Here is a 27,500-nt window from a genome sequence, read left to right on the forward strand (position 1 = left end):
CTGGGCCAAAAGCCCCTCCCAGGTGGCCTGGGATCAGTTTAGCTTCCCTACTCCCAGGCATCAGCACTGACGGGAGACAATCCCAAACTGACCTGAGGTCAGCCAGCAGGCCTTGTGACGTGGTTGAGGGAGAGGAGGGAGAGGAGGGAGGGAGGAGGGAAGAGGGAGGGAGAGGAGGGAGGAGGGAAAAGGGAGGGAGAGGAGGGAGGAGGGAAGAGGGAGGGAGGGAGAGGAGGGGGTTCTGGTTTAGTGAATAAGCACCAGGCGGAGGGGGGCTGAGAGCGCTCACCAGGCCGACCCAACGTCCCGCTACGCTCAGCACTCACACACAGCAGGACTCAGCACTTCCATATCGCCAGAGCAATAACACACTCTTTCCCACACTCTGCCGTGTGTGTGTGTGTGTGTGTGTGTGTGTGTGTGAGAGAGAGAGAGAGAGAGAGAGAGAGAGAGAGAGTGAGAGCAGGTAACTGTCCGATTCTTGAGTCTCTCTCTGTGTGTGTGTGTGTGTGTGTGTGTGTGTGTGTGTGTGTGTGTGTGTGTGTGTGTGTGTGCGTGTTCAAGCTAAAGTATCTAATTTCCAAAACAAAAACACGGTCACAGGCAGGGGATTATCAGCTTTATTCCTTCTCTCTCTCTCTCTCTCTCTCTCTCTCTCTCACACACACACACACACACCTACACGCACACTCACAAACACACACACACACACACAAACACACACACCTACACACACACACACACACACACACACACACAGCTCCCTGCCCTCCTGCTGGCCTCTCTCAGGTCAGTGGTATCTTTGCCCCCGCGGCCATAACTCAGCCCTCAGACAGAGGCAGCAACACGGGCCAAAACAACAGGACCATCACAGTCAAGGGTCTGTGTGTGTGTGTGTGTGTGTGTGTGTGTGTGTGTGTGTGTGTGAGATAGCGTGGTTAGTGCGACTGTCAGTAGAGCGATGGCTGATATGCCCCTGCCCCAACCACACCTGACCTCTCTCTCCTCCTCTCCCCGTCTCTCTCTCTCCCTCCCTCTTTCTCCTCCTCCTCCCGTCTCTCCCCCCCTCTTTCTCCTCCTCCTCCTGTCTCTCCCCCCCTCTTTCTCCTCCTCCTCCCGTCTCTCTCTCCCCCCTATTTCTCGGCCTCTCCCATCCCACCACACTCACCCCTCACAACCAGAGAAAACCCGTTGTTTGTCTGTCAAAATGACTCCACGCTAGAGATGAGACGGTATACCGTAAAACCGTGAACCGCGGTATAAAATGTCCACGGTATTAGAACCGTGACATTCCCTGTGTTTACGGTATTACGTTTATGGTATTACACAATAATGCGCTGCTAAAACTTCACATTTCAAGTTGCTTGCAACAGTTAATTTTGTTAATTTAATATAAACAAATAGGTAGATGTTTTTTTTCCACTAAGAACCTGAGTTAAGCAAATAGGTTCTTTTTTTTCCACACTGCACAGGCACGCACACTAATGTTCAATAAAGCTGTTTTCCTTCAAAGTAAAATACTTGTTTTTTTATGTGTGTTGGGGAGGTGAAATGTCGTATACCGTGAAATACCGTAAACCGTACCGTGTAACTAGATACCATACCGTACCGTAATGCAAAAATCCATACGTCTCATCCCTACCCCACACACACCCCTGTACCCTGGGGCTAACTGTCCCCACACACACCCCTGTCCCCTGGGGCTAACTGTCCCCACGCACACCCCTGTCCCCTGGGGCTAACTGTCCCCACGCACACCCCTGTCCCCTGGGGCTAACTGTCCCCACGCACACCCCTGTCCCCTGGGGCTAACTGTCCCCACACACACCCCTGTCCCCTGGGGCTAACTGTCCCCACGCACACCCCTGTCCCCTGGGGCTAACTGTCCCCACGCACACCCCTGTCCCCTGGGGCTAACTGTCCCCACGCACACCCCTGTCCCCTGGGGCTAACTGTCCCCACACACACCCCTGTCCCCTGGGGCTAACTGTCCCCACGCACACCCCTGTCCCCCGGGGCTAACTGTCCCCACGCACACCCCTGTCCCCCGGGGCTAACTGTCCCCACGCACACCCCTGTCCCCCGGGGCTAACTGTCCCCACGCACACCCCTGTCCCCCGGGGCTAACTGTCATGCCATCCTCATGTAACTGGATTAGCCTCGCTACGTGACGCACTCCTTCCACAGATCAAGGAATTTAGGCTAGGGCGGTATTACACGCCAGCTAGTTAGCTTAGCATTCGGACACTGTCTCCTCTATGATAATGAGGGCTAGATAATCACCGGCGCTCTGCTTTGTTGACTCTGGCTAGCTAGTTAGCTTTAGCCTTCCAGTGAGGCGATGCCAAAAAGTGAGAGCTGACCATGACCATGACCCTGCTGGCGCCGCGGTCAAACTCGTCAGGTGACCGCCAGCAGAAAGAGACAGAATCTCCTGTCTTCCATAACCTCTGCTGACATCAGCGTTTTCCCAGAACACACGGATACAAAAACAGCAACAATGGAGGTCACACACACACACACACACACACAGACAAACACACACACACACACAGACAAACACACACACACACACACACACACACACACACGGGCACCACACATTCACACATGTGCGGGCACACGGACGCATACAACAACACACTCACTCACCATACTCAGACTGACATGGTTATTCTCAATGACAGCATTTTCTAACAGATGAAACACACACACACACACACACACACGACAGGCATAAGATGTCTGCTGGCATGGCTGCAGGTGACTGCGTTAAGCCACATGTCTCCCCCAGAGCCTTCCAGGGTCGCTCTGCTGCAGACTGAGGAGAGACCAGGGGGAGAGGCCAGGGGGAGAGGCCAGGAGGAGAGACCAGGGAGAGAGGCCAGGAGGAGAGACCAGGAGGAGAAGCCAGGAGAGGCCAGGAGGAGAGACCAGGAGGAAAGGCCAGGAGGAGAGGCCGGGGGAGAGACCAGGAGAGGCCAGGGGGAGAGGCCAGGAGGGGAGACCAGGGGGAGAGGCCAGGAGGAGAGGCAAGGGGGAGAGGTGAGGTGGAGAGACCAGGAGTGGAGACCAGGAGAGGTCAGGAGGAGAGGCCAGGAGGGGAGACCAGGAGAGGCCAGGGGGAGAGGCCAGGAGGGGAGACCAGGAGAGGCCAGGGGGATAGGCCAGGAGGAGAGGTCAGGGGCAGAGGCCAGGAGAGGTCAGGAGGGGAGACCAGGAGAGGCCAGGAGGAGAGGTCAGGAGGGGAGACCAGGAGGGGAGACCAGGAGAGGTCAGGAGGAGAGACCAGACACGGCGTCTGGCCTAACAGGAGACCTCTACACTCTAGCAGCCCTGCGGGACTGGGGAGGAATGTGTCATCTATGTGTCAAGAGCCACCCTGCATGAGCCACTACAACCATGACTGTGTGTGTCTGACTGGGTGAATGTATGATTGACTATGGTCCAAAATCCAACCATGTTGCTTACTGTATGTCTGTTTGTATGTTTCAGGCGGGCGCGTCTCCGCCTGCCTGTCTGTCTGACAGTGTCCAATATCTGTCTGTCTGTCTACCTCCCTCTATGCCTGCCTCTCTGTCTGTCTGACAGTGTCCAATATCTGTCTGTCTGTCTACCTCCCTCTATGCCTGCCTGTCTGTCCGTCTGCCTCCCTCTATGCCTGCCTGTCTGTCTGCCTCTCTGTCTGTCTGCCTGTCTGTCTGCCCCCCTCTATGCCTGCCTGTCTGTCTCCCTGTCTGTCCTTCCGGGCCTGGTCAGCAGCACTAGTGACTAACCTCCCAGTAGAACCTCGGCATCACTGATGTGAAATGATTGAATTATGTGAAGCTGCTGCAGTCTGTTCCTGTCTCAGAGCGAGTGCTGTTCTCAAGGGGCAGACCAGGCTCTGCTGGGTGTGGTGGTTTCTGACTGGCTGGCTGGCCTACTGACTGAGGATGACTGACCGGCTGATTGGCTGGCTGGCTGACAGCTAGACCCGTATCAAACCGCCTGCTTCACTGATTGAACTCTCTATTGTGGTGTCTCAACAAGACACCACGATAATAACCCCCCTATCATCCCATGCAACATGTATAAATGTATGTATATATGTGTAAATATGTCCGTGGGTTACAGTATGGGTATTCGTCTTGGTGTATATGTGTAAATGTGAAATTGAATGTGGGGTTTTGGGGGTAATGGGTTTATGTTGTGTATTGCACTTTTTTGTACAGTTCAGTACAGTATTTTTTGTACAATTTCCTGCAAAGGACAATAAAGACTAATCTAATCTAACAACTCACTAAACTGACCAGATCCAAGCTCACCATTGGAATCAAAGTGCAACACAACATGGGGAGAATTTGTACGACCGTTTAACGACATGGATCCATACAGATATTTGTCCAGCCACTAACAAAATAAAAAGCGCTAAAGTCAGCCGCCCGACTTCCCATATGTAGGCAGAACCCCCTCCCTTTCCTCCCCAAAGCTTTTAATAAACACTGCCCTTGAGTTTGACTTCGGGGCTTCAGTACATTTGGGGGTGGCACGCAGCCACTGTGTCTGTCCAGTTGGCAATCTGCCCTGTACAGTTAGAGTTCGCTTCTTTGTGCAGCTGCTGCTGAAATCCTGTCAGGCTGATGGTAGATATGAAAGGCATGAGGGGCATGTCTTGCTGCAATGTGCAGCAGCCCTGGCTAGTGTGACTATCTGCAGCGCTTTGATGCAGGTGCCTATTTACCGGTATAAACTGCTGCATTCAATGACACCATGTACACAATGGCTAGGAGGCTAGCTAGCAGGCTGCGGATCTCTGCATTGTCTGACAGCAATCACCATCAAACTGGACTTGTTGACCTCACGTGTAATGTTAACTGCTGGAAAAAATTCAGGAACATTTTTTCACACCATCAGCTCTTTAGGAGAGAGAGAGAGGTCAATGTCTGAATTCCAAGCAGCTATCCATCAAAATACCTGTCTGTCACTGAGGCTGGCACCTGCAAACCACACAAAAATCTAGCTAGCCAACGTTACTAGTTTGTCTGCTAAGCTACCAGCTAGTTAGCAGTTAGCACCATCAACTTCAAGAAATAGCGAGTCAGTCAATATTGGTGAAATTAGCAAACAAAACGTGACAAGTCAAGAGGTTAGCTAGCTAACGTAGCTGTCAATCATAGCGAGATTGTTATCGTCTGATAATGATAGCTAGTCAAAGATCATAACTTGCTAACCAGCTGAGCTAGCTAACATTATGTTCTAGCTATTTACCTCATATTGGATGTACTGTTTCCTCCACTCGGGGGTGATGTGCGCTGAGAGATGCTCCGTGAATTTCATCCTGCCTTTGTGTGTCCCCTCCTTGGGACTTGATCTTGGTAGCTGCGGATAGACGGAGCGACGGAGAGAAAATGTCCCGCCTCGTTTGGAAGCAGCGTTTGGACCGTTTTCACAGTGAAGCAGCTAACGTTAGCTAAACAATGTTCCTCATCCAGAGATTATGGCTGTGTTCCGTCGGTCGAAGATCCTCGTTCTCTATGCCCCATATATTTATTATGGTCTTAGACTGGGCGAGTGACAGCCACGAAGCATTATTGCAAGGACATGCTTCCCTCTCTCTTTAACTGTGGCGTGTCAGTGTTCAAAAATGAACAGTTCTTTGCGGATTATTGTTGTCACGGTATTGTTTGCTGTGCCCTAGCGTCTGTGCTGCGGAGTCGTTTCGACGCCATCGTTCAGTATGGGCAGAAAGTGACGTCGCTGTGGCGTCATCGCGCATGGAACGCTCAGGTACAAAAAAAAAAAGATGTTCTCTTCATCATCGCTTTGTAGGCTTTTGTGGGTTTTTGTTATAATACAAATACCCTAAATGTAAGTATACATTTAAAACACGATATGTTACATAAATCATTCTTCGTACAGGGCTGCCAAGTCTCACGCATTGAGCGTGAGACACACGCATTTCAGCCTCTTCTCACGCTCACACGCCACACATAACAATTCTCACGCGGAGAAATGACCAACCCCTACATACTACAGGCCCGTAGCCAGGGGGGGGATCAGGTGGATCGAACGAACTCCGCCTCACGACCAAAGGGGCAGAATTCAGGGCAAAAGTCCCCCCCCCCCCAGTCAACAACTCGCGCGACAATCACAATAAAAATGATCAATCCCCCCCCCCCCCCCCCCCCCCCGTCAACAACTCGCCCGACAATAAAATTAACGGGGAAGGGGATAAATCTCACTCCATGTTTTTGGTCAAACTTGGCAGCCCTGCTTCGTAAAAGTAGGCAAGCAGGTTTGCGAAACCCAGCGGCATTGAATGCTCTACAATTGCCATCAAACATTAGTGTTTCCCATCGCTGTGTTACTCCTGTCAACAGACTGCGGGCGTGACCTCGCACCAAGACGCCAGTAGTAACAGCGGTATGCCCCTTGCCTGCGCGTAAGCATCTGATCCAGATGTAGCCCCATAGTGCTGTAGGCCTAGCCTATTGGCATGGGGTTCCAGTTGGCACACAACTGTAGAGACGGAGGGGGTCGCTGTACCCGGACCCCTTAACTTGCAAGGTGATCGGAGCAGGTGCAGCTAACATGCATTGAACCAGCAACAATGCAGGAAAGTACACACAACTATTCATCAGATGCGCCATAGCCTACTTATAGCCTACATGTCATACTGCTCTGTAGGCTAAATAATCACGCATGGATAAAGTGATGGAATGGACCGCAGGGCTGTGGAGAGTAGGCTAACAGATCTAAAAAGTAGGGTCAAATTCCCACACTTTACTAACAACTGACTGAAGAGGGATGAATAGATTATATAAGTGTCCTTATAAACCTGTACAAGTCACACACACACACACACACCACAGTAAAACTTGACAAGGACGGTTCATGAATAATCTCAGACTCACTATTCAATGGGAATAGTCTGTTATAATAGTAGCCTATATTTTGACAGCAGCGACCCCAGGTGTCCATTTTTGGAAATGCACAATGGTGACACTTCCGCAGCTCATACCGTTGTCTTCAGTTTGACATTGATACGAATGCTTCCACCATTGTTTATAAATGCCGTATAACGACTGTGGTATAAATAGGGTACATTTTGTTAACTCTGCACTATATGTCATGCATTTATGGTGGAGCTCTGTGTTTGTGGTGTGTTGGAGCTCTGTATGTGTGTGTCTGTGTGTGTATGTATCTGTGTGTGTGTTTGTATCCGTGTGTGTGTATCTGTGTGTGTGTGTGCGTGGGTGAGACGGAGAGAGAAAGAGCGGATTACAGCACATAAGAGAAATAAATCATTTTAATAAGAATAACGATTTCCCTTTTATTAGAACGGATTACACTGGCTTCACTGTGTCTTGATGCTGACTGAACCTGTTCGCAATGCAAACGTTAAACACCATCGGAATCGTCGACATTGATTGGCCTCTAATCTGTCGCCGGTGTAATTCAGCACCACGCGCCACGGACAGCGCCTCTGGTCATTTCATGTCAGTTGTAGCTAACAAAGCGAACAAAAAACACAAATCTATTCCATCATATTTGATCAGCTGTAAGATTACCCCAATGCATGCAGGAAACCGTGAAATCACATAGGCATATCTATACTCGGTAGGCTAGGCTAGAAACCGAGCGAGCTGTCTGAGCGCGAGCTGGCTGAGCGTCCATTCGGTGCTGCGGGCCGAAGACCCCGCTCTTGGCATTCACCGCGTGCCTTAATTGAATGACTATAAATCAAGGTCCGCTGTGAACACGGAGAGACGGAATCTATAAACATCAGAAGAAGGACGTCGTTTGTGTCGAGCAGGGAAAAAACGCATCTTGTCCCGTTTGATGTGATTTCAATGTTGGCCTATTTTCCATTTGAAGAGCTGCAGTCAGACGGACATCTCCCAGTTCTATATAATCCTAATTCCCTCTGATGTTTGGCCAAATAGGACATATAACTATAGGCATTTCATTTTGTAGGCTCTATTCAGTCCAAAGACAAGGGACAATGCGCATTATAGCCTTTAGGAGATAATCCTCTGCAGCCATGATGGAATTGCGTGCAGTGGGCTAGGCGACGCACGGCCGTATTTGTCTGTGCAGCAGCTCTGATTTTGGAGGTTGTGCAACAATGAAAACGCCTCAAAGCGGCGGCACATTTGATCCCCTTCAAAGAGTGCATGCGACTGTTATATTGCCTAGCCCAAACAAACCATAGAATAAATAAAATAGTATGTTCTAGTCCCGAATAGTCAAATAAAACAGAACATGATAGCCCATTATTCATTAAGATATCCATTAAATGGTGCATGGGATTTTCTAGGCCGGACAGTAACAATGGCTAAACACCAAGCCTAGCCTATACTAATATATAATCCAAGCCTATAATGCAAACCAGAGTATAAATAATTTCACATAAAAAAAATGAATACAGAATGTAAGACTGAAGCTGCAGTGAATGTAGCCTAATAGACAAATTCACTAATCCTTCAAAATAACGACTTCATGCACACAAATGTCTCAGTTCTGAAATGAAAAATAATAATAATCGTGCATAAATAGCGCAGGATCGACAATAAACGGCATCAATACAGTACAGCATATATTCATGTAGGCCTATAGGATATTCCAGTCTATGGCGCATTATGTCTTCCAGGAATGGTCCTCGTCGCTGGTATCTGGTCCGAACTCCATCCTAAGATGCCAAGAAAAGCATGTTTGAATAGAACATGTTTAGAATTTCACTGAATGCCTAATTTCGTTGTCTTCTATGCCGCCCAGGGAGCCTCACAATAATATGTCGCACCGGACGACAAAATAAAATCCTTTCAAGATTAGGCTACGCGCAGAGTCGGTGACGTCACGTGCAGACTGTGTAGGCAAGGCTACCTGTTTAAAAAATGAGAAATAGATAAATAAATAGGTAATTAATTAAATAAAATGTATAAAAAGAGAACGTAGTTATGAATAGGCAGCAATAGAGTAATAGGCTTTACAAAACAATAAATGCATGAATAATACGATAATAATACGAAGAGAAAAAATCTAAGGTCGGTGCCTTTGCCCTGCCAAATGTTGCAGATGCTCACAAAAGGGCAGGATATGCCTCATCATGAAAGTTGAACAAAACGCATCCCAACCAAAGGACCGTACCGGACCTAGAACGCGCCACCATTCGCGGGTCTGACACTGCGTCATAATCTCGTTCACCAATCACTCTTCAGAGACTTCCCATTCGACCAATCTCGTAACTCGATGTTGAGACGTGAAACTTGTAGTTCAATGTTTTGGTGAACGGTAGAAATCTTGCACTTTTAGCTACAGATTTGAGCTCTATTGTCCATAACATTACTGAACGAATCGCTTTTTTCTTTTCAGAGGCTACACTACCAAAGCTTGCTCTTTAGTTTTTAATGATAGCAAATTTGGACGCTCAACTAACTTTTTGCTACAACATTAGCTAGCTAGCACACAAGCTAACAACCTGTTGAATGTTGATTGATTCAATTACTGTAGCCAGCTTTGTTTACACATTAGCTAGGCAACATTAGCTAACTAGCTTTACTGAATTGCTTGCAGGGTCTAACGTTATGTCCACAGTCTCGTATACAGTATGCGAGGATGTCTAGCCACCGATTTGCAGGTCTAGGTTGCTAGCTAATTAAAGCTAGATAGCTAGCTGGCTAACACGTTAGCTAGCCAGCTTTACATTGTGCTAAAACCTGACAGCCACCAATGTTCAACGACGAGGAGAATCTCGTCGAAGATGTTGCTAGTCTAAGGAGTCGATTACGTTCAACTGAGATACAATTGCAAAGTTTGGGAGAACAATTAAGGTAAGTAACTTAGTTAACATGCAATGTACTGTCTCTCACTATACGTCTAAAGAGAACAGGAGAGCCGACCCTGATGATCTGAAGCCCCCCAAAAGCTTTCTTAGCAAGTCAGTAAGGAGTAGGCAGCATACAGTTACTGTAACTCAAAAGCCAGAGAAGAACTGTCCTAATCACTAGCTTCTCTAGCCTGAGCCTTACAGTGTCACCCATTGACATGTTCCTCAACCCCTCAGTCAACCAGGGCATGACAGCCATAGTGAGCGGTCGGACCAGAGTCCTCCCCTGGGGTTCCCTGGCCGTCTGACCCTAGAGGACCTCCAGCGGCCAGAGGCCCCTCAGCCTCCGCCTGGCGACCCCCGTCTGGACGGAGGCCTCCCAGACAGGACAGAGCGCAGGGGCTGTGGGAGCCTCAGCCCTCCCATGTCAGGCTCCAGGGTGAGAGAGAGAGAGAGAGAGAGAGAGAGAGGGGGGGGGGGGGGGGGACAATATGGTGTGTGAGAGAGAGGGGGAGAGAATATGGTGTGGTATTGTGTGTGTGTGTGTGTGTGTGTGTGTGTGTGTGTGTGTGTGTGTGTGTGTGTGAGAGAGAGAGACGAGGGGTGGTGTGTGTGAGAGTGAGAGAGAGAGGGGGAGAGAATATGGTGTGTGAGTGAGAGAGAGAGAGGGGGAGAGAATATGGTGTGAGAGTGAGAAAAAGAGAGGGGGGGGGGTATGGTGTGTGTGAGAGAGAGAGAGAGAGAGAAAGAGAATTGAATTGAATTCTCTATAATGACGTAGGTCCATGGAATCACGCCTTACCCCTGCATGCGTCACATAGAGTGCATGTCAAATACGCAGCGCTGCGCTCAGCTCCCCAACACTCATCCCTGTGGCTCTGTCCCCCAGCAGCGGACCTCGGGCAGGCTGGCGGACATGGAGGCCGGTCCCCTGAGGAGGAATCTGGGATGCCTGCGCCAGGAGAACGCCTCCCTCATGCTGGAGAACAGGCAGCTCCTCAGTGACCTGGAGGCCGCCCAGCTGGAGCTGGCAGGCTCCAGGACCAAGGTAGTGCTTTGGACTTTGTGGCGCTTATGTTTTCTGCTGCAACCGGGTTAGGGTTACAGCATCCAGCCCCAGGTTGTTTGGAACGGCGCTAGCGTGATGATGTCAGTGATGTGAGAAGCACCTATGTCTCCTGGATCTCGGGGAATTATGGACGTTTGGCAGGTTGAAAGACCTGTGACACTCAGAAGGGAAAATGTAGGCATTAATCATTCTGAGCAGTCAGATTATCTTTTCCAGATGTCTTGGTTCTGTATCCTGTGTTGTTTCTGACATTTTTTCCTGTCAACACGATGTTGGTTCTGTCATTTTATGTGCGGTCAAAGGGGGGATCTGTGCGATGTTTTTTTGTTCGACTTGCTACAAACACTGGGATTGATCAGGTCTGTATCCCCCCACACAGGTCCGTCTGCTGGGATCCACCGTCGGGGCCAAGACCTCCAGCGTCTCCGTCATGAGGGAGCAGGTTCTGGGCTTGGAGGCCGAGGTGGAGGCCCAGGCCAAAGAGCTCCGGTAACCTGCCTATTATACAGCATCACCAATCAATCTGTCAACCAGAATAACAGATTGATTCAGGGTATTGAAACACAATCAGAATGTGCAGTACGATTCTCTGTTATGGTTGCTTTAGGGCTGCTAGGCTGATAGTACATGCAGTATTTACGGTTGTTGTTGCTACTGCTGCTGTTGTTGTTGTTGCTGTGTCAGGGCTGCAGAGTTGAGGGCGGAGCAGTGCCAGCAGGCGGCAGCGCAGAGTGACGGACAGTCGGCTGAGCTGCGAGAAGAACTGAGCATGCTCAGAACAGAGCTGGCAGACAGGACCAGACAGGGCAAACGGTAACGGTCAAACCCCGCCTTCCCGACACCTCCGGCCCATTCACCGCTAGAACAACCGCACTGAGAGCCTGATCAAAGTATGTGACATAAAGGCAGAGAGTTTGGGTAGTTAGCAGGCTACCCCAAAGACATATTACCGAATGGGCCTACCGGGCCCAGGTCCAGGGGCTCAAGAGCTCAGGGGGCCCTTTCTTGTGGCATAGTCAAAGGGCTTAGTCATTCATGTCAATAACAAGTCACAAGAAAGAAACTATCATGTTACTTTTTAAATGAGTGTTTATCTGCAGTAGGCCTACTTTAGAGGGGCTGAGTACTCCATGCAATATGAGCCTTTCAACTGTATTGGGCCCATAGTTGAGAAATCCAAAAAGCAAGTCCTCCCCACTAGGTCCCTCGAGTCAAAACCGAGCTGTGTAAAGCTGCTTTTATTGTGAGATTTCTCTAATTATCTTCAAATTAGATTTGGATGCCGTCTCATTGGGCAAATTCAAAAAGGCGATAAATGAAATGGGTGGGGGGCCCTTTACGTGTCTGTGCCCAGGGGCCCATCATGTGGTAATCCGTGTATGGGCTACCCTGTCCCCCCAGCCTGTTTAAGCAGGTGTGTGCTTTCACGCCCTCATCTCCCACAGGGCCGAGCAGCAGAGGAACCAGGCCCTTCGGAACGCAGAGAAGCTCACCGACGCTTTCAAAGAGTACAAGACCAACATCTCGGCCAAACTCAAGAAGGTAACTCGCGGGAGCGTTTTTCCTCGTTCGGAGGAGCAGGTCCCAGGCGGCGGTCTGTCTGACGCCCGGGTTGGTCGTGCAGGTGGTGGAGAGCGAGAGCAAGCTGAAGGACAGCCTGATCCAGTGTGACCGGGAGAGAGGGGAGCTGGAGAACAGGTGCAGCGCTTTGGAGAGGGAGAGGGATGACCAGGGACACGCCATCAGGTCAGCCAGAGAGCCACTCCGCCTTCCTCCTGCCCGGGAAACCGGCTTCATCATAATAATAATAATAATAATGAATTTTATTTATACAGCACACTTTTCAATGCAGGACAAATCTCAAGGTGCTTCACATAGTGCAGTAAAAACAACATAAAACACAAAGGGCAATAACTGGCTAAAATAATTATTAATGAAAAAGAAAAAATGGATTAATGAAAAATATCCATATGTAAATAAATAAAACTAGTATTTGATGACTAGAGCAAACTATAGTAACCTATCTAGGATCTAGGCTTAGGAGGCGCAAACCCTCATCTCTCCTCCTCCTCCTCCCCTCCCTCTCCAGTCAGCTGAAGCAGGAGGCCATCCAGGCCAGGTCACAGGTCACGGAGCAGGCGGAGCTCCAGGGGCGTCTGGAGGAGGCGGTCCGTCGGGCGGCGGGGCTGGAGAGGGAGCTGGGGGAGCGGGCAGGGGAGGCCAGGGAGCTGGGCTCTCTCCGCAGCGAGGCGCAGGACCTCCGGACCCTCACACAGAGCCAGGAGCAGCGGCTGGACCAGAGCCTGAGGGAGGCACAGCAGAGCCGGGCAGAGCTGACCAGCCTAGAGGCCATCCTGGCCCTGCTGCACCTCAGAGAGGTAGGGAGAGGTGCACAGTCTGCACACACACACACAATCAATAACATAGGAGGGTTATTGCTTGTTACTGGTAAAGTTTATATTGCATTTTTAGTTTTACAATCACATTTAGTTATCATGTGGATATTCATTGTCCTACAGAGAGGATGGTTAGTAGGTAAAGGGAAAATAGTAATGACTGACAATCAGAAGAATGACAATCCCCCACCTGGGCTCCCCACACACTCTCTCTCTCTCACACACACACACACACACACACCACGCAGACTACACACACAATAGGGCTGGGACTTTTGCCCAAAAATCATATTCGAAGTTCGTTTATTTATTAATAATAATATTCGAATATATTCGAATTATTATTAATAATATTTTTTACCATTAAATTCTTACAGAAAGACCTACCTAGGTTTTAAAATAAAGTTGTGCACATTCTGTCCACTAGTGGGCATTGTATCATAGGCAATATCGATAAGCAATGATGTTTTCAGAATGATTTTTTTATCAGATGTCTTAGTTATATCAAGATTAACTGCGAGGGGAGTCCCAGCCCAGCTGATAACCCTCCGTTGCGGGTTGGGGGGAAGCAACGGTCGGCTGGGATCCTGCCTCTCATAGTTAACCAGCAACTGGTCAGTGGACGGTACCAGGCAGCCTACGCTATGTCTGAATCAAAGAAGGTTATCAAACTAGCTGGCTAGGATCATTTAAGCATAACAATCCAACGGCTCCAACTCCCCCAAAAGAACCCCTCCACTGCACAAGCACCAACCCCAATAATAATAATAATAATAATAAGCACAAGCTACCGAGTGCAACGTTAGCCTTGCTAACGGAGATAATGCATTTGGAGGAGAGTTGCAGCTGGTGCTAAACGAGGCAAAGGAAGAATATTTTGTGGACTATTATCACATCCATTTCACAGTTGGGATTATACAGAAAGGTGAGGATCGAGCGTGTTGGATGACCAACTCAAATGCCTGGCTAGCTCAATATTGTTGTGAGCCGGAGCCCGTCGCTTTCACTGGATGACTCGTGAAGCATGCTTCATTTATCTCGCATACTAAACATGTTTTCGTGGAGTAGTACAGGTATGTACTAAATCGCATGTAGTAGGCGAGTTGCAGTATGTACTATATAGTATGTAATATGGACATTCGGACACGGCCCAAGCTCCTTGGTAAGGGCTGGGTAAGGGCGATCAACCTCCTTGTTTACATTTTTACTTGCTTACCGATTGGCTATTTGGATCCTGCCGTCACAGTCATACAACGACTATTTTTTAGTAACTAGTTAGTAGTTACTAGTTAAGACAACGCCTAAATTGCCGTGGTGCAACCGAAATTAGACACCAAACTAATATGCGACTAACTAGTAGCAACTAAGAGTTTAGTCAGTGTTTAGGCATGACTACATGCTTGGGTTTATGGTGCGTTCCAGGCAACCCGTAACTCGTGTTTTTCCGACGTCCTACACGTGAAAATGCTCTGGAATGGCAGTAGCATACATCGATCTGTACGAGTTCACGGGTGGGAAGTTACGGGTTTGACTGCCATTCCAGAGCATTTTCACGTGTAGGAGGTCGGAAAAACACGAGTTACGGGTTGCCTGGAACGCGTGCTAACTAACGTCACCTCCTACAGGAGCCCAGGTGTCCAATAGCCTTGCTAATGAGCTCGCGATTGCAACTTCACCAGGCGTGAAAAACCCTCTGAATCTGAATCAAAAGCAACGTTTGCTAGCCAACACATTTACAAAAAATTATGCCTATAACAGGTTCGAATATTAAGGGCTGCCTAATATTCGTTCGAATACCAGTATTTCTGTCAATATTCGAATTATATTCGAATCCCGAAGTTCGGACTCCCAGCCCTAACACACAACCAGGTAGCTAGGACTCTCTCCCCTCATCTCTGTGTGGAGGCTCTCCGGCCGTGCGTAGCTGTCAGGAGTCTGACCCGCGGGGCCAAAGAGGCGGCCAGAGCAGGGGGTCCTTATTCACAGGTTTAGGGGAAGTGCGCTAGAGTGAATGGTGCGCTTGTAGTTGTGGATATGGGATGTGTAGTTAGCTATGTGTAAGGTGTCATGTCAGGACTGTGTGTGGTAACCAGTGAGTGCAAGGTGACAATTGGCGGGACAGTTGTTGTTTGAATGTGCGTGCGTCTGTCAGTGAGTCCGGTCCGAGATCCGATGGGAGTTCCGTGGGAGGAGGTATGGGCGGTACCGGGAGGTCAATCCGAGGGGGTTCTGGAGGGTCTGTGGACACACGGGAAGAGCACACTCTTGTAGCAGAGGAGCAAATCAGCGAGAGCGCGCAGAGGTGGAGGTCTGGTCAGAGGTGGAGGTCAGAGGTGGAGGGCTGGTCAGAGATGGAGGGCTGGTCAGAGATGGAGGTGGAGGTCTGGTCAGAGGTGGAGGGCTGGTCAGAGGTGGAGGTCAGAGGTGGAGAGCTGGTCAGAGATGGAGGGCTGGTCAGAGGTGGAGGGTTGGTCAGAGGTGGAGGGTTGGTCAGAGATAGAGGGCTGGTCAGAGGTAGAGGGCTGGTCAGAGGTGGATGGCTGGTCAGAGGTGGATGGCTGGTCAGAGGTGTTGGGCTGGTCAGAGGTGTTGGGCTGGTCAGAGGTGGAGGTCTGGTCAGAGGGTTGGGCTGGTCAGAGGGGGAGGTGGAGGTCTGGTCAGAGGTGGAGGTGGAGGTCAGAGGTAGAGGTCTGGTCAGAGGTGGAGGTCAGAGGTGGAGGTCTGGTCTCCAGCTGAGGCTGCCCAGCCCCTAAGTCTGAAGTGCTAACAGTCACTATAGTAACAGTACTCCTATATGCTAACATGGATATCTTAATAACAACACTATAGCTTACAATGAGAATCAGAATCAGTTTTTATGATTAAAATCGTTTTTTATTTATTTCTAAATTTGCCACCTCCACCGCCTCCACCGCCTCCTCTTCTGAGCCAAGGAAGAGGAGAGAGTCTCCCTGACTCTCTCTCAGTGGTCCAGAGAGATTGAGAGAGGAGAAGGAGATACCTCTGACCAGCCCTCCACCTCTGACCAGCCCTCCACCTCTGACCAGCCCTCCCCCTCTGACCAGCCCTCCCCCTCTGACCTCCACCTCTGACCAGCCCTCCACCTCTGACTGGCTTTTATACACCTCCTGGCCCACGTCACAAGGGTGCTCTGTGACGTCACGGTTTGCAAGGCTCTTTTGACAAAACCACCAACTTTCTAAAATCACTGTAAATCACTTGATTGGTACTTTCAGACAGGTGTGATGAAGGTGTATCGAGTATCCTGGATTTGGCGTTAATATTATAATAATATTCTCCCGTTCAAAATAAAGCAACTGCCAAAAGTTAAAAGGTCTTTATTGAGATATGCCGCTAGGGCGTGGGTATAGGCTCCCCAGAACTCCTGCACTTTTCTTTTTTAAATAATATTCTCTATTCAATATTCTGTCAAAATATGTTCCAATATACAGTCCTTATTATAAATTTGTTTTAAGCCCTTCATCCATTCCCGCACGTTATAGCTCCCATATTATGACGAGACTTGAAAATGACGAGACGTAAGAATGGGTTTATGTCAACATTCCTTACGCAGAAGTTGTTGTTTGTGAATATATATTCGGCTGTGTAAATGTTTTTACGAATACGCCAACGAATACGTCGATGTCCCGCAAATAGCCTAGGCTATATGTTACAGTTTAATCGTTCTGAAATCGGAATCGCAATTAGTCTGTTCGTGTGAGTCAATGATCAAAAATCAAAACAGGAATTAGATATGGAGTTTGGATTACTGGAAAGGAACTTTACGTTTGAAAGATCCGTGGTGAACCGAGTAATACGGCAGGCCTTATGCCATTTTTAGATTTAATTTGTCCTCAGACGAAAACCATGTTGTGTCTATGCCAACCAACACTGGATATCACAGAGTGCGCTATTGTCACTTTACAAACGCAACAGTGAAGAGGGTGAGAGTTGGGCCGGAAGCCGTATCTCTCAAGTCATCTGTCTTGTGGAGGGACATCCCAAAACAGACATCACCTGGATCACGCGAGTCTGCATTTGTGCATATCTAGTGTGTGTACGTATTTTAATGTGTTTGCTGTATATGTCTGTGTCTGCCAACCCCCCCATCACCCCCAAAGGCCAACCACCTCCTCCCGGTACTATCTCTGTGTTGAAGAGCTCTGCATGGCAAAGAACATTCTCTCTCTCTCTCTCACACACACACACACACACACACACACACACACACACACACGCACACACAATGCACTGCTCTGGGCTTGCTTCATGTATATAATATACGGAAATCAGGGTTGTCAAACTCATTTTCGTCCCGGGCCACATAGAGATTATGGTTGCCCTCAAAGGGCTGGTTGTAACTGTAAGCCTATATAAATGTATATATTTGTTACTATTGCCTCTGCATTTGATTATTATTGGTTTTCATTAACTTAACGAAAAACTAACCCTGAAAACAGAATTGTAAATAATGGCAAATAGACATTAATTTGTACAACTATTGGACAATTTATTAATTGGTTGGGGCGTTACATATCTCTGGGGAGAGACTTCCAGAGGGTAGGGTCACACGAGGGGGGGGGGGGGGGGCAGACCCGTGTCTGAGGACTGCACGCTCCGGGATGGGGCATGTTGGTAGAGAAGGTCAGATAGGTACTGGGGGTCAAGGGCATGGAGGACAATTAATTTAAGAAAGATGACTGGAATGGTTAACAGAATTGTTGACAGGTCATATTGAGGAAGGCTTTTTTCTTTATTTGTACGCCTTACAATATGAATGAATACAGACTGACAGAAAGCTTACTGGCCTTCTGGGCTATCAGAATCCAGAAGTAGCCTACTTATAACTAGGCAACATAACTAGGAATTTGCTTTCGGCCCATGGTGCATAGATGGAGACAAAATTAGACAGGGTGCAGGGACAAGACGGGACAGTGCAAAGAGGGCAGGGCCACATGAGCAGAACTAAGTGCAAACTGTACAAAACACAATACAGTTTATAGCCTACCTATGGCAAAATGATATGTAGCAAATGGGGAAAGTAACGTTACAAAACTCATCTCGTGCGGTGATGGGACCACCTGTTCCCGAAACCTATCTGCTAACCATGTTAGAAGAATATTGTAGAGATCTATGTTCGCTAGATTAGCTAATAAAGTAGCAAGCTACTTGCCCTGTTCGCAATATGAAATCCGATATAGCCTACAGTACATGGATGTTAACGCTAGTCATTTGGCTAGAGACCAGCTTAACCAGGCAAAACGGTGGCAATCATATTACAGGATTTACTTAGTCAGCGACACATTTGAGCAATAGTTAGGAATAATAACCTAGATTAACCAGGTTACCAACAAAGCAGAATATTAGCATCAGATGTAAATTATCGTAGCTAAGATAAACTACAATACCAGTTTACCAAACTGACCGTGTGACGGCGCTAACTTCGCATTGAATTTTTAGTGGCACACGTATATTTGGCGTATTCGTAAAAACATTTACACAGCCGAATATATATTCACAAACAACAACTTCTGCGTAAGGATTGTTGACATAAACCCATTCTTACGTCTCGTCATATTCAAGTCTCGTCATAATATGGGAGCTGTAACGTGCGGGAATGGATGAAGGACTTAAAACAAATTGATTGGACTGTATATTGGAACATTTTGACAGAATATTGAATAGAGAATATTGTTTAAAAAAGAAAAGGGCAGGAGTTCTGGGGAGCCTATACCCACGCCCTAGCGGCATATCTCAATAAAGACCTTTTAACTTTTGGCAGTTGCTTTATTTTGAACGGGAGAATATTATTATAATATTAACGCCAAATCAAGGATACTCGATACACCTTCATCACACCTGTTTGAAAGAGAGAGAGGAGAAGGAGGTATCATCTTGACATCTGGGCCGGTCAGAGGTGACATCTGGGCTGGGCAGAGGTGGAGGGCTGGTCAGAGGTGGAGGGCTGGTCAGAGGGGGAGGGCTGGTCAGAGGGGGAGGGCTGGTCAGAGGGGGAGGGCTGGTCAGAGGTGGAGGGCTGGTCAGAGGGGGAGGGCTGGTCAGAGGGGGAGGGCTGGTCAGAGGGGGAGGGCTGGTCAGAGGTGGAGGGCTGGTCAGAGGGGGAGGGCTGGTCAGAGGGGGAGGGCTGGTCAGAGGGGGAGGGCTGGTCAGAGGTGGAGGGCTGGTCAGAGGGGGAGGGCTGGTCAGAGGGGGAGGGCTGGTCAGAGGGGGAGGGCTGGTCAGAGGTGGAGGGCTGGTCAGAGGGGGAGGGCTGGTCAGAGGTGGAGGGCTGGTCAGAGGTATCTCCTTCTCCTCTCTCAATCTCTCTGGACCACAGAGAGAGAGTCAGGGAGACTCTCTCCTCTTCCTTGGCTCAGAAGAGGAGGCGGTGGAGGCGGTGGAGGCGGCAAATTTAGAAATAAATAAAAAACGATTTTAATCATAAAAACTGATTCTGATTCTCATTGTAAGCTATAGTGTTGTTATTAAGATATCCATGTTAGCATATAGGAGTACTGTTACTATAGTTACTGTTAGCACTTCAGACTTAGGGGCTGGGCAGCCTCAGCTGGAGACCAGACCTCCACCTCTGACCTCCACCTCTGACCAGCCCAACACCTCCCCCTCAGACCAGCCCTCCACCTCTGACCAGACCTCCACCTCTGACCTCCCCCTCAGACCAGCCCTCCACCTCTGACCAGACCTCCACCTCTGACCAGACCTCCACCTCTGACCAACCCTCCACCTCTGACCAGCCCTCCACCTCTGACCAGACCTCCACCTCTGACCTCCACCTCTGACCAGCCCAACACCTCCCCCTCAGACCAGCCCTCCACCTCTGACCAGCCCTCCACCTCTGACCAGACCTCCACCTCTGACCAGCCCATCACCTCTGACTTTGATATAAGATTACAACAAAAGTAGAATTTTTTAATTTTTTTGGCATACATCGTTGAATATGTGAACACTATGACCAATTATGTGAACCAAAATGGGACAGAATGCTTTTTTCATTTCAGTGCGACTTTAAATTTATCGTGATGAAATTATCATTAAAACCGTGTTTGATTTCTGCGTTTTGAAAAACTCACTGTAAATACTGTCCAGCATCAACGAAAGTTAGCAGCGGTCTCCAAGGCACACTATTTTAACGTTTATGCAAAGAAGTCTATAGTCCTGATAATTTTATTTGTGGTTTTCAATATAATACTTGGTGAAATGATTTCAGTGTGTGTATCAGTAGTTTTAGAAAATGTTCAGCACATTTTACAATACCGCGATAATAGTGATAACCGTGATAATTTTGGTCACTATAATAATCGTGATATGAATTTTTCACACCGTTACATCTCTACTGTACACACACGCACGCACGCACACACACACACAATCACCCAGGCACGCACGCAATCACACACACACACAATCACCCAGGCACGCACGCAATCACACACACACACACAATCACACACACGCATGCTCTCTCTCTCTCTCACACACACACACACATGATCACACACACGCATGCTCTCTCTCACGCACACACACACACACACACACACACACACACACACACTTTCCGTTGTTTGTGTACATGACTGTAAGTTCAAGTTTTGTTGTGCAGGGTAGCGAGGGGCCGCTGTGTGTGAGACCCTGCATAATCCCCCCGGTGGACTATACCGGTACTGCAGACCTGCTCAAACCCAAGCCAGGTGAGCTCACCCTACATCACAACAAGTAACCGACTGAATGCTTGACTTGTAGACAGTGGAAACAGTCAGTGATTCTTGCTTTCTCTAACTCTCCCCCTCTCCCCCTGCTCTCTCTGTCCCCCCCCCCAGGCGAGCGGTACCAGCAGCTGCTCCCGGTGCTGCGGGCCCTGGAGGCAGAGCGGAGCAGGCAGAGCTCCCTGGCGGCGCGGCTGCAGGAGCGTCTGGCCCGGGCCCAGGAGGAGGTCTCCTCCCTGCACAGCTCCATGGCCCAGAGGGCCTCCCACTACCAGCAGCTCCACACCGACCTGCTGGAGAAGGCCGGCCAGGCTAGCGACACCGAGAGAGAGGTGAGGTGGAGGGGCCAGGCTAGAGACACCGAGAGAGAGGTGAGGGGGAGGGGCCAGGCTAGAGACACCGAGAGAGAGGTGAGGGGGAGGGGGGGGGGGGCAGGCTAGAGACACCGAGAGAGAGGTGAGGGGGGGGGGGAGGGGGACTACCATTGGTGAATGTCATTTTATTTGCCGATGTGCCGATGGCAGTCAACAAGGCCAACATCGGCTGATTCCGATGTTCGGCCGATGCATCGGTGCATCCCTAGCTGCGTTCCATTCGTCTGGGAAGTCGTGAGATGGGAGGTGGGAGATTCAGAGAACGACGTTGTGTTTTGCACACACAAAAGAGGCAGCGGACACGTCCTCAGATAACAGCTGGGGAATACTGTGTGTACGACTGATTTAACGAGCCATATAAGACAGAAATGCTAATAAAACAGTACTAAAACAGTACTAAAGTTTCACTTAGTTCCACAGGGAGCTGCCATCTTGTTCACGACTTCCAGAGCTAACTGGGGGGAGGGGCGAGTGGTACGAGTTCACAAGCCGAGAAAATAAGTCGTGAGGGGCGCTCCAGTTAAAACTGTGAGTAGTATCGCGTAAATAACGACTTCACGAGCCAAATGGAACGCAGCATGTCTCACCATAGATCAGGGACAGGTATGGAGAGAAGGTCAACCTGCCAAGGCACAGACTGCTGCTTTGTGTTGTTGTAGAAATGATTTTCTAGAACTGGCCATTAGATTGTGCTATCTTCAGGCCCCCAGGATTCAAAATCTAAAGTGAAGCCCTATAGGACCGCGCCATCTTTGAAAAAAGCCTGTCATTGATACCTTTGACATGCGCAGTCAAAGGTATCAATGACGCGTTCTTGTAGTCCACGATTGCGTTCATGTGAAATGCAAACGTGCGTTCATGCCTCTCCCCGCTCTGAGTTAGCGATGAAAAGCGGCTTGCTTATTAATCTGCTTTCCTCAAATATATCCGTTGGAAAACATATTTTTTTATCCAGGCATCTTAGTTTTAACAGTATAATTGTGACTGAACATGTTTTGTTTGCTAGTAGGGGGTATTTATTCTGTTCACAACAGCGCGATGTGCAGCCAGGCGAAATAGCTCCAGAGGACCTGGTCCCAGGCGAGTTGAACAGCTGTCCACCCAGAGATGGGGTCTCTCGCTGCGGCATGAAGTTCGCGGCTAACCCGCCGAGCTCGGGGGGCTCACAGGCCAGTGAACGCAATCTGTTCGTGGACTACAAGAATGCGTCATTGATACCTTTGACTGCGCATGTCAAAGGTATCAATGATGCGTTTTTTTCAAAGATGGCGCGGTCCTATAGGGCTTCACTTTTTCGAGCAGTCAGTGAATGGAGTGACCCTATCCAGTTCTATTAATTTGCATCCATGTGTTGCCTATACCTGAACTGCCTCTATCATATTTATCAACACAGAGAGGGGAGAGGCTACTACTGTCTGCTCCTGTGTGATGTGTGTTTTGTCTCCCCCCGGTGGTGGCGGCGCGCGCCTGCAGTTGAGGAGGAAGAGCGCTCGCGTGGCGTCGCTGGAGAAACAGCTGCAGGAGAAGAGCTCGGCCTACACCCAGTCTGCCATGAGGAACACACAGCTGGAGCAGGAGCTGCTGGTACACACACACACGCACGCACGCACACACGTGCACACACACACACACACAAACACACACACACGCACACATGCACATGCACAAATACACACACGCACGCACGCACACACACACACATAAACACGCGCACGCACACACAAGCACGCACGCACGCACGCACACATGCACATACACAAATACACACACACACACAGACCCCAACACACGAACATGAACATGTAGACAAAAAAAACGTTTTTACAGTTTTAAAAGACTTTTCTCCTGGTCCTCTGTCTCCCCCTGCAGGAGAAGGCCAGCAGCGTCCAGCACTGCCAGTCTGTGCTGAGCAGGAAGCAGCGGGAGTTCCAGCAGGCGCTGGACCGGGGTCAGAGGGCGCAGTCCGACCAGCGCCGCGAGCTGCTGGACAGAGAGGAGCAGGTGACGACTTTCAAACGATACTCACACCAGGAAACCTTTCAAACGCTACTCACACCAGGAAACCTCCAGCCCTGCTGCAAATATTATACTTACTGTCTGCATCCATTCATCTCTAACACATCCTCTCCTTCCCTCTCATCCTCCCTCCCTTCCTCCCTCCCTCCGTCCCATCCTCCCTCCCTCCCTCCCTCCCTCCCTCCCTCCCTCTCTCTCTCTCTCTCTCTCTCCCTCCCTCTCTCCTCCCAGCTGCAGGTCTCTCTCTCGCAGGCCCAGGCCCAGGTGGTGGATCTGGAGCAGGCTCTGTGTTCGGCCCGGAGGGAGAGGGAGGAGGCCCAGAGCTCGGCCGTCGGCCTGGACCAGCTCCTCCAGGTCAGAGGTCACACAACCACTGCAGCCCCTCACCCACATGGATGTATTAATAGATCTGGATACAGCCACTCCATTCACTGACCGCTATCAAACGTGAAGCCCTATTGAACCGCGCCATCTTGGCAAATTTGTAGTCATTTGACTATTTCCGGTGCCTTTTGTACTTGCGCAGTTGTGCTTTTCTTGCCTACGCGCGTCCACGAACAAGTTCACGTTCATGTGAAATGTAGAGAGGAGGAGAGAGGAGAGCCAGGGCCTGCTACAGGAACAGGTAGGAGAGGAGGAGAACCAGGGCCTGCTACAGGAACAGGTAGGAGAGAGGATAACCAGGGCCTGCTACAGGAACAGGTAGGAGAGAGGAGGAGAACCAGGGCCTGCTACAGGAACAGGTAGGAGAGAGGATAACCAGGGCCTGCTACAGGAACAGGTAGGAGAGAGGAGGAGAGAGGAGAGCCAGGGCCTGCTACAGGAACAGGTAGGAGAGAGGAGGAGAACCAGGGCCTGCTACAGGGACAGGTAGGAGAGAGGAGGAGAACCAGGGCCTGCTACAGGAACAGGTAGGAGAGGAGGAGAACCAGGGCCTGCTACAGGAACAGGTAGGAGAGGAGGAGAACCAGGGCCTGCTACAGGAACAGGTAGGAGAGAGGAGAACCAGGGCCTGCTACAGGAACAGGTAGGAGAGGAGGAGAACCAGGGCCTGCTACAGGAACAGGTAGGAGAGAGGAGGAGAACCAGGGCCTGCTACAGGAACAGGTAGGAGAGAGGATAACCAGGGCCTGCTACAGGAACAGGTAGGAGAGAGGAGAACCAGGGCCTGCTACAGGAACAGGTAGGAGAGAGGAGAACCAGGAGAGGATGGAGGAGAGGAGAGGATGGGGGAGAGGAGGGGATCCCATGGGCTTCGTCCCGTAACAGGGCTGTTTCTGTCACAAAGGCTGCTTTGACTGGACACAGACCGTCCGAGGGATATTTTTCAGTCACTTTAGATTTCGAATCCTGGGGACCTGCTCCCCCGTCACATGCCCGGCGGCCATCTTTAGCTGGGGTTTGTTGGGTTGTTGTTGATGTCCCTGTAGAGCTGTTGTGATGCTGTTGTATGATGCTGTGTGTGTGTGTGTTTTCTCTACAGGAGAGAGAGGCCAGCTCCAGGCTCAGTGAGGAGGCCCTGCAGAGCCTCAAACAGCAGGCCGGGGAGTCGGCCTCCAAGGTCAGTCACACTCCAGCTCGGCTCTGCCCACTCCAGCCATGGAGGTCATCCTACATGTAGGGATGTAATGATAACCGGTATAATGGTAAACCGTGATTAAATTTATCGTGATAATTTTATCATTAAAACCGTGCTTGATTGTATGAAGGTAGATTTGGGTCAAAACTCGAGAGGTTGTAGATTCGATTTGAGAACTTGTACAATAAATATGTGTACAATAAATATGTGCACTTGTATCTTGATATTTTCACCCGCAGACTCGATTTGAGAACTTGTAAAATAAAAATCAAAGTTGTATGTTGAGAATTGTATCCGCAGAATATGTCCACAAACCTGTCACTTTTGCACTTGCAATCCGTTTGCAGTACAACCACAAATCAGCGTTCACAACCTCTCAAATCTGACAATACAAGTTCAAATCCTCGCGCCTCCAGTTTTGTCCCATATATTCCTGATACATTTGGGTCAAAACTCACTTGTACCTTGTAAACAGAGAGGCGAGAGCGAGTTGGAGGTAGCTCATTAATATTCATGAACCAAGCGCTACCTGATTGGCCAATGAAACGTAGCAGCGTGATGCGTTCATTTTGACGCTAGCTGGCTGGCTGGAGTAAGCTTGCTACGTTAGCTAGCATAATTTAGAACCGATCATCACCCACTAAACCAATATATTGTACAATATACAACAAAACAACTACTTGTTCTCTCTCTGTATATGAATGTTATCCTATCACCACCACAGATATACTCAAAACATATCTTAATTATTTTCGCTATTATTGCCATCTAGGTGCCGGGGTTAGGGAAGAGGAGGGGGGGCAGGTGAGCTCAGGTCAGAGGCCCCTGCCCTCAACTGAGCTGTCGCTCGGTCCTTGAACGCAGCGTGATGAGCCGCCCACTGCGACTGCTGCTCTGCCCCAGCAGGGTGTGGTGGAGAGGGTGGTTGGCATTGTCCATGATGTCCAGCAGCTTGGTCCACATCCTCCTCTCTACCACGGCCCCCACTGTGTCCAGGCTCCACCCCAGCACTGAGCCAGCTTTCTTCACCAGATTGTTGTATTTGTGGACATATTCTGCGGATGCAATTCTCAACATACAACTTCAGATTCTTATTGTACAAGTTCTCACGTCGAGTCTGCGTGTGTAAATATCAAGATACAAGTGCACATATTTATTGTACAAGTTCTCAAATCGACAAGTGAGTTTTGACCCAAATTTATCGAGGAATATGGGACAAAACTGAGGATTTGAACTTGTATTGTCAGATTTGAGAGGTTGTGAACGCTGATTTGTGGTTGTACTGCAAACATATTGCAGGTGCAAAAGTCACAGGTTTGTGGACATATTCTGCGGATACAATTCTCAACATACAACTTAGATTTTTATTTCTTTAGTTTTTTAAGTTCTCAAATCGAGTCTGCGGGTGAAAATATCAAGATACAAGTGCACATATTTATTGTACATGTTCTCAAATCGAGTCTGCGGGTGAAAATATCAAGATACAAGTGCACATCTTTATTGTACAATTTCTCAAATCGAATCTACAACCTCTCGAGTTTTGACCCAAATCTACCTTCATATGATTGCCCCACTTTTGAAAAACTCACTGCAAATACTGTCCAGCAGCAACCAAAGCTAGCAACAGTCTCAAAGACATATTATTTTAATGTTAAAGTATAGAGAAAATTGCTGCTAATTTTATTTGTGGTTTTCAATATAAAACTTGTTGAAATTATTTCAGTGTGTGTATGTGTTTTAGAAAAATTTCTGCACATTTTACAATACCGTGATAATACTGATAACTGATAATTTTGTTCACTATATCAATCAATCAATCAATCAAAGCTTTATTTGTATGGCGCATTTCATACCCAGAGGCAACACAATGCGCTTTACAGAGAACATATAATCGTGATATGAAATTTTCACACCATTACATCTCAGACTCCTGCTGCAGACTCCTGGACATTCCAGCGTGTTTCTTCTCAGAGGTCTCACTCGTTCCTCCGTCCCCGGTGCGTTACTGGTGTGTTCCAGGTGTGTTACTGGTGCGTTACTGCTGTGTTCCAGGTGCGTCAGCTGGAGGAGGCTCTGTCTGTCTGTCGAGAGGAGCTGAGCTCCTGCCTGCAGCAGATGGAGGAGGTCAAGCAGGGGTACGAGGCCCAGCTGGAGGTGAAGAGCAGCCAGGTACAACAGGCCTGCTGGGAGGGAAGGGGATGTGTGTGTAGCCGGTGTCTTCACTAGGGATGCACGATATATCGGCAATCATATCGGTATCGGCCGATGTTGGTCATTTTTTAATATATCGGTATCGGTCTGATGTGCAAAACAGGGCCGATGTGAACAGCAGATCATTATTTGTGTCTAGCTGCTGTTCTGTGTTGTTGTTGTTGTTAAGAGGAAACAATGTGGTAAATCTATGATTTATCGGCTTTTCCGAATGTTTTGTAAATAGAGACGGTGTTTCCATGTGTTTTTCAGTCTGTATAACATTTGATTATCATAGAAACTTGTTTTTATCCAGAAAATATTGACATCGGTGAATA

The 27,500-nt window shown here is 48.9% G+C and overlaps 2 protein-coding genes across 2 annotated transcripts in view; one reads left to right on the forward strand and one right to left on the reverse strand.

Annotated features, from left to right (window-relative positions):
- The window catches only part of LOC311315695 (xenotropic and polytropic retrovirus receptor 1 homolog), a 27,871-nt gene extending 22,235 nt beyond the window's left edge, over nt 1-5,636 (reverse strand). Inside the window, exon 1 of the mRNA XM_084446399.1 lies at nt 5,251-5,636. Coding sequence (XP_084302525.1) covers nt 5,251-5,319 — 69 coding nt within the window. The 5' untranslated portion in view covers nt 5,320-5,636. The remainder of the gene's footprint in view (nt 1-5,250) is intronic.
- A 3,803-nt stretch (nt 5,637-9,439) lies between these two features.
- The window catches only part of ccdc18 (coiled-coil domain containing 18), a 43,978-nt gene continuing 25,917 nt past the window's right edge, over nt 9,440-27,500 (forward strand). The window contains exons 1-15 of the mRNA XM_084446400.1: nt 9,440-9,815; nt 10,049-10,250; nt 10,701-10,859; nt 11,260-11,369; nt 11,565-11,693; nt 12,326-12,422; nt 12,505-12,626; nt 12,970-13,258; nt 20,901-20,988; nt 21,118-21,335; nt 22,851-22,961; nt 23,247-23,378; nt 23,625-23,747; nt 24,877-24,954; nt 27,025-27,141. Coding sequence (XP_084302526.1) covers nt 9,715-9,815; nt 10,049-10,250; nt 10,701-10,859; nt 11,260-11,369; nt 11,565-11,693; nt 12,326-12,422; nt 12,505-12,626; nt 12,970-13,258; nt 20,901-20,988; nt 21,118-21,335; nt 22,851-22,961; nt 23,247-23,378; nt 23,625-23,747; nt 24,877-24,954; nt 27,025-27,141 — 2,076 coding nt within the window. The 5' untranslated portion in view covers nt 9,440-9,714. The remainder of the gene's footprint in view (nt 9,816-10,048; nt 10,251-10,700; nt 10,860-11,259; nt 11,370-11,564; nt 11,694-12,325; nt 12,423-12,504; nt 12,627-12,969; nt 13,259-20,900; nt 20,989-21,117; nt 21,336-22,850; nt 22,962-23,246; nt 23,379-23,624; nt 23,748-24,876; nt 24,955-27,024; nt 27,142-27,500) is intronic.

The sequence above is a fragment of the Borostomias antarcticus genome, assembly GCF_949987555.1.
Source record: "Borostomias antarcticus genome assembly, chromosome: 12".
NCBI lineage: Eukaryota > Metazoa > Chordata > Actinopteri > Stomiiformes > Stomiidae > Borostomias > Borostomias antarcticus.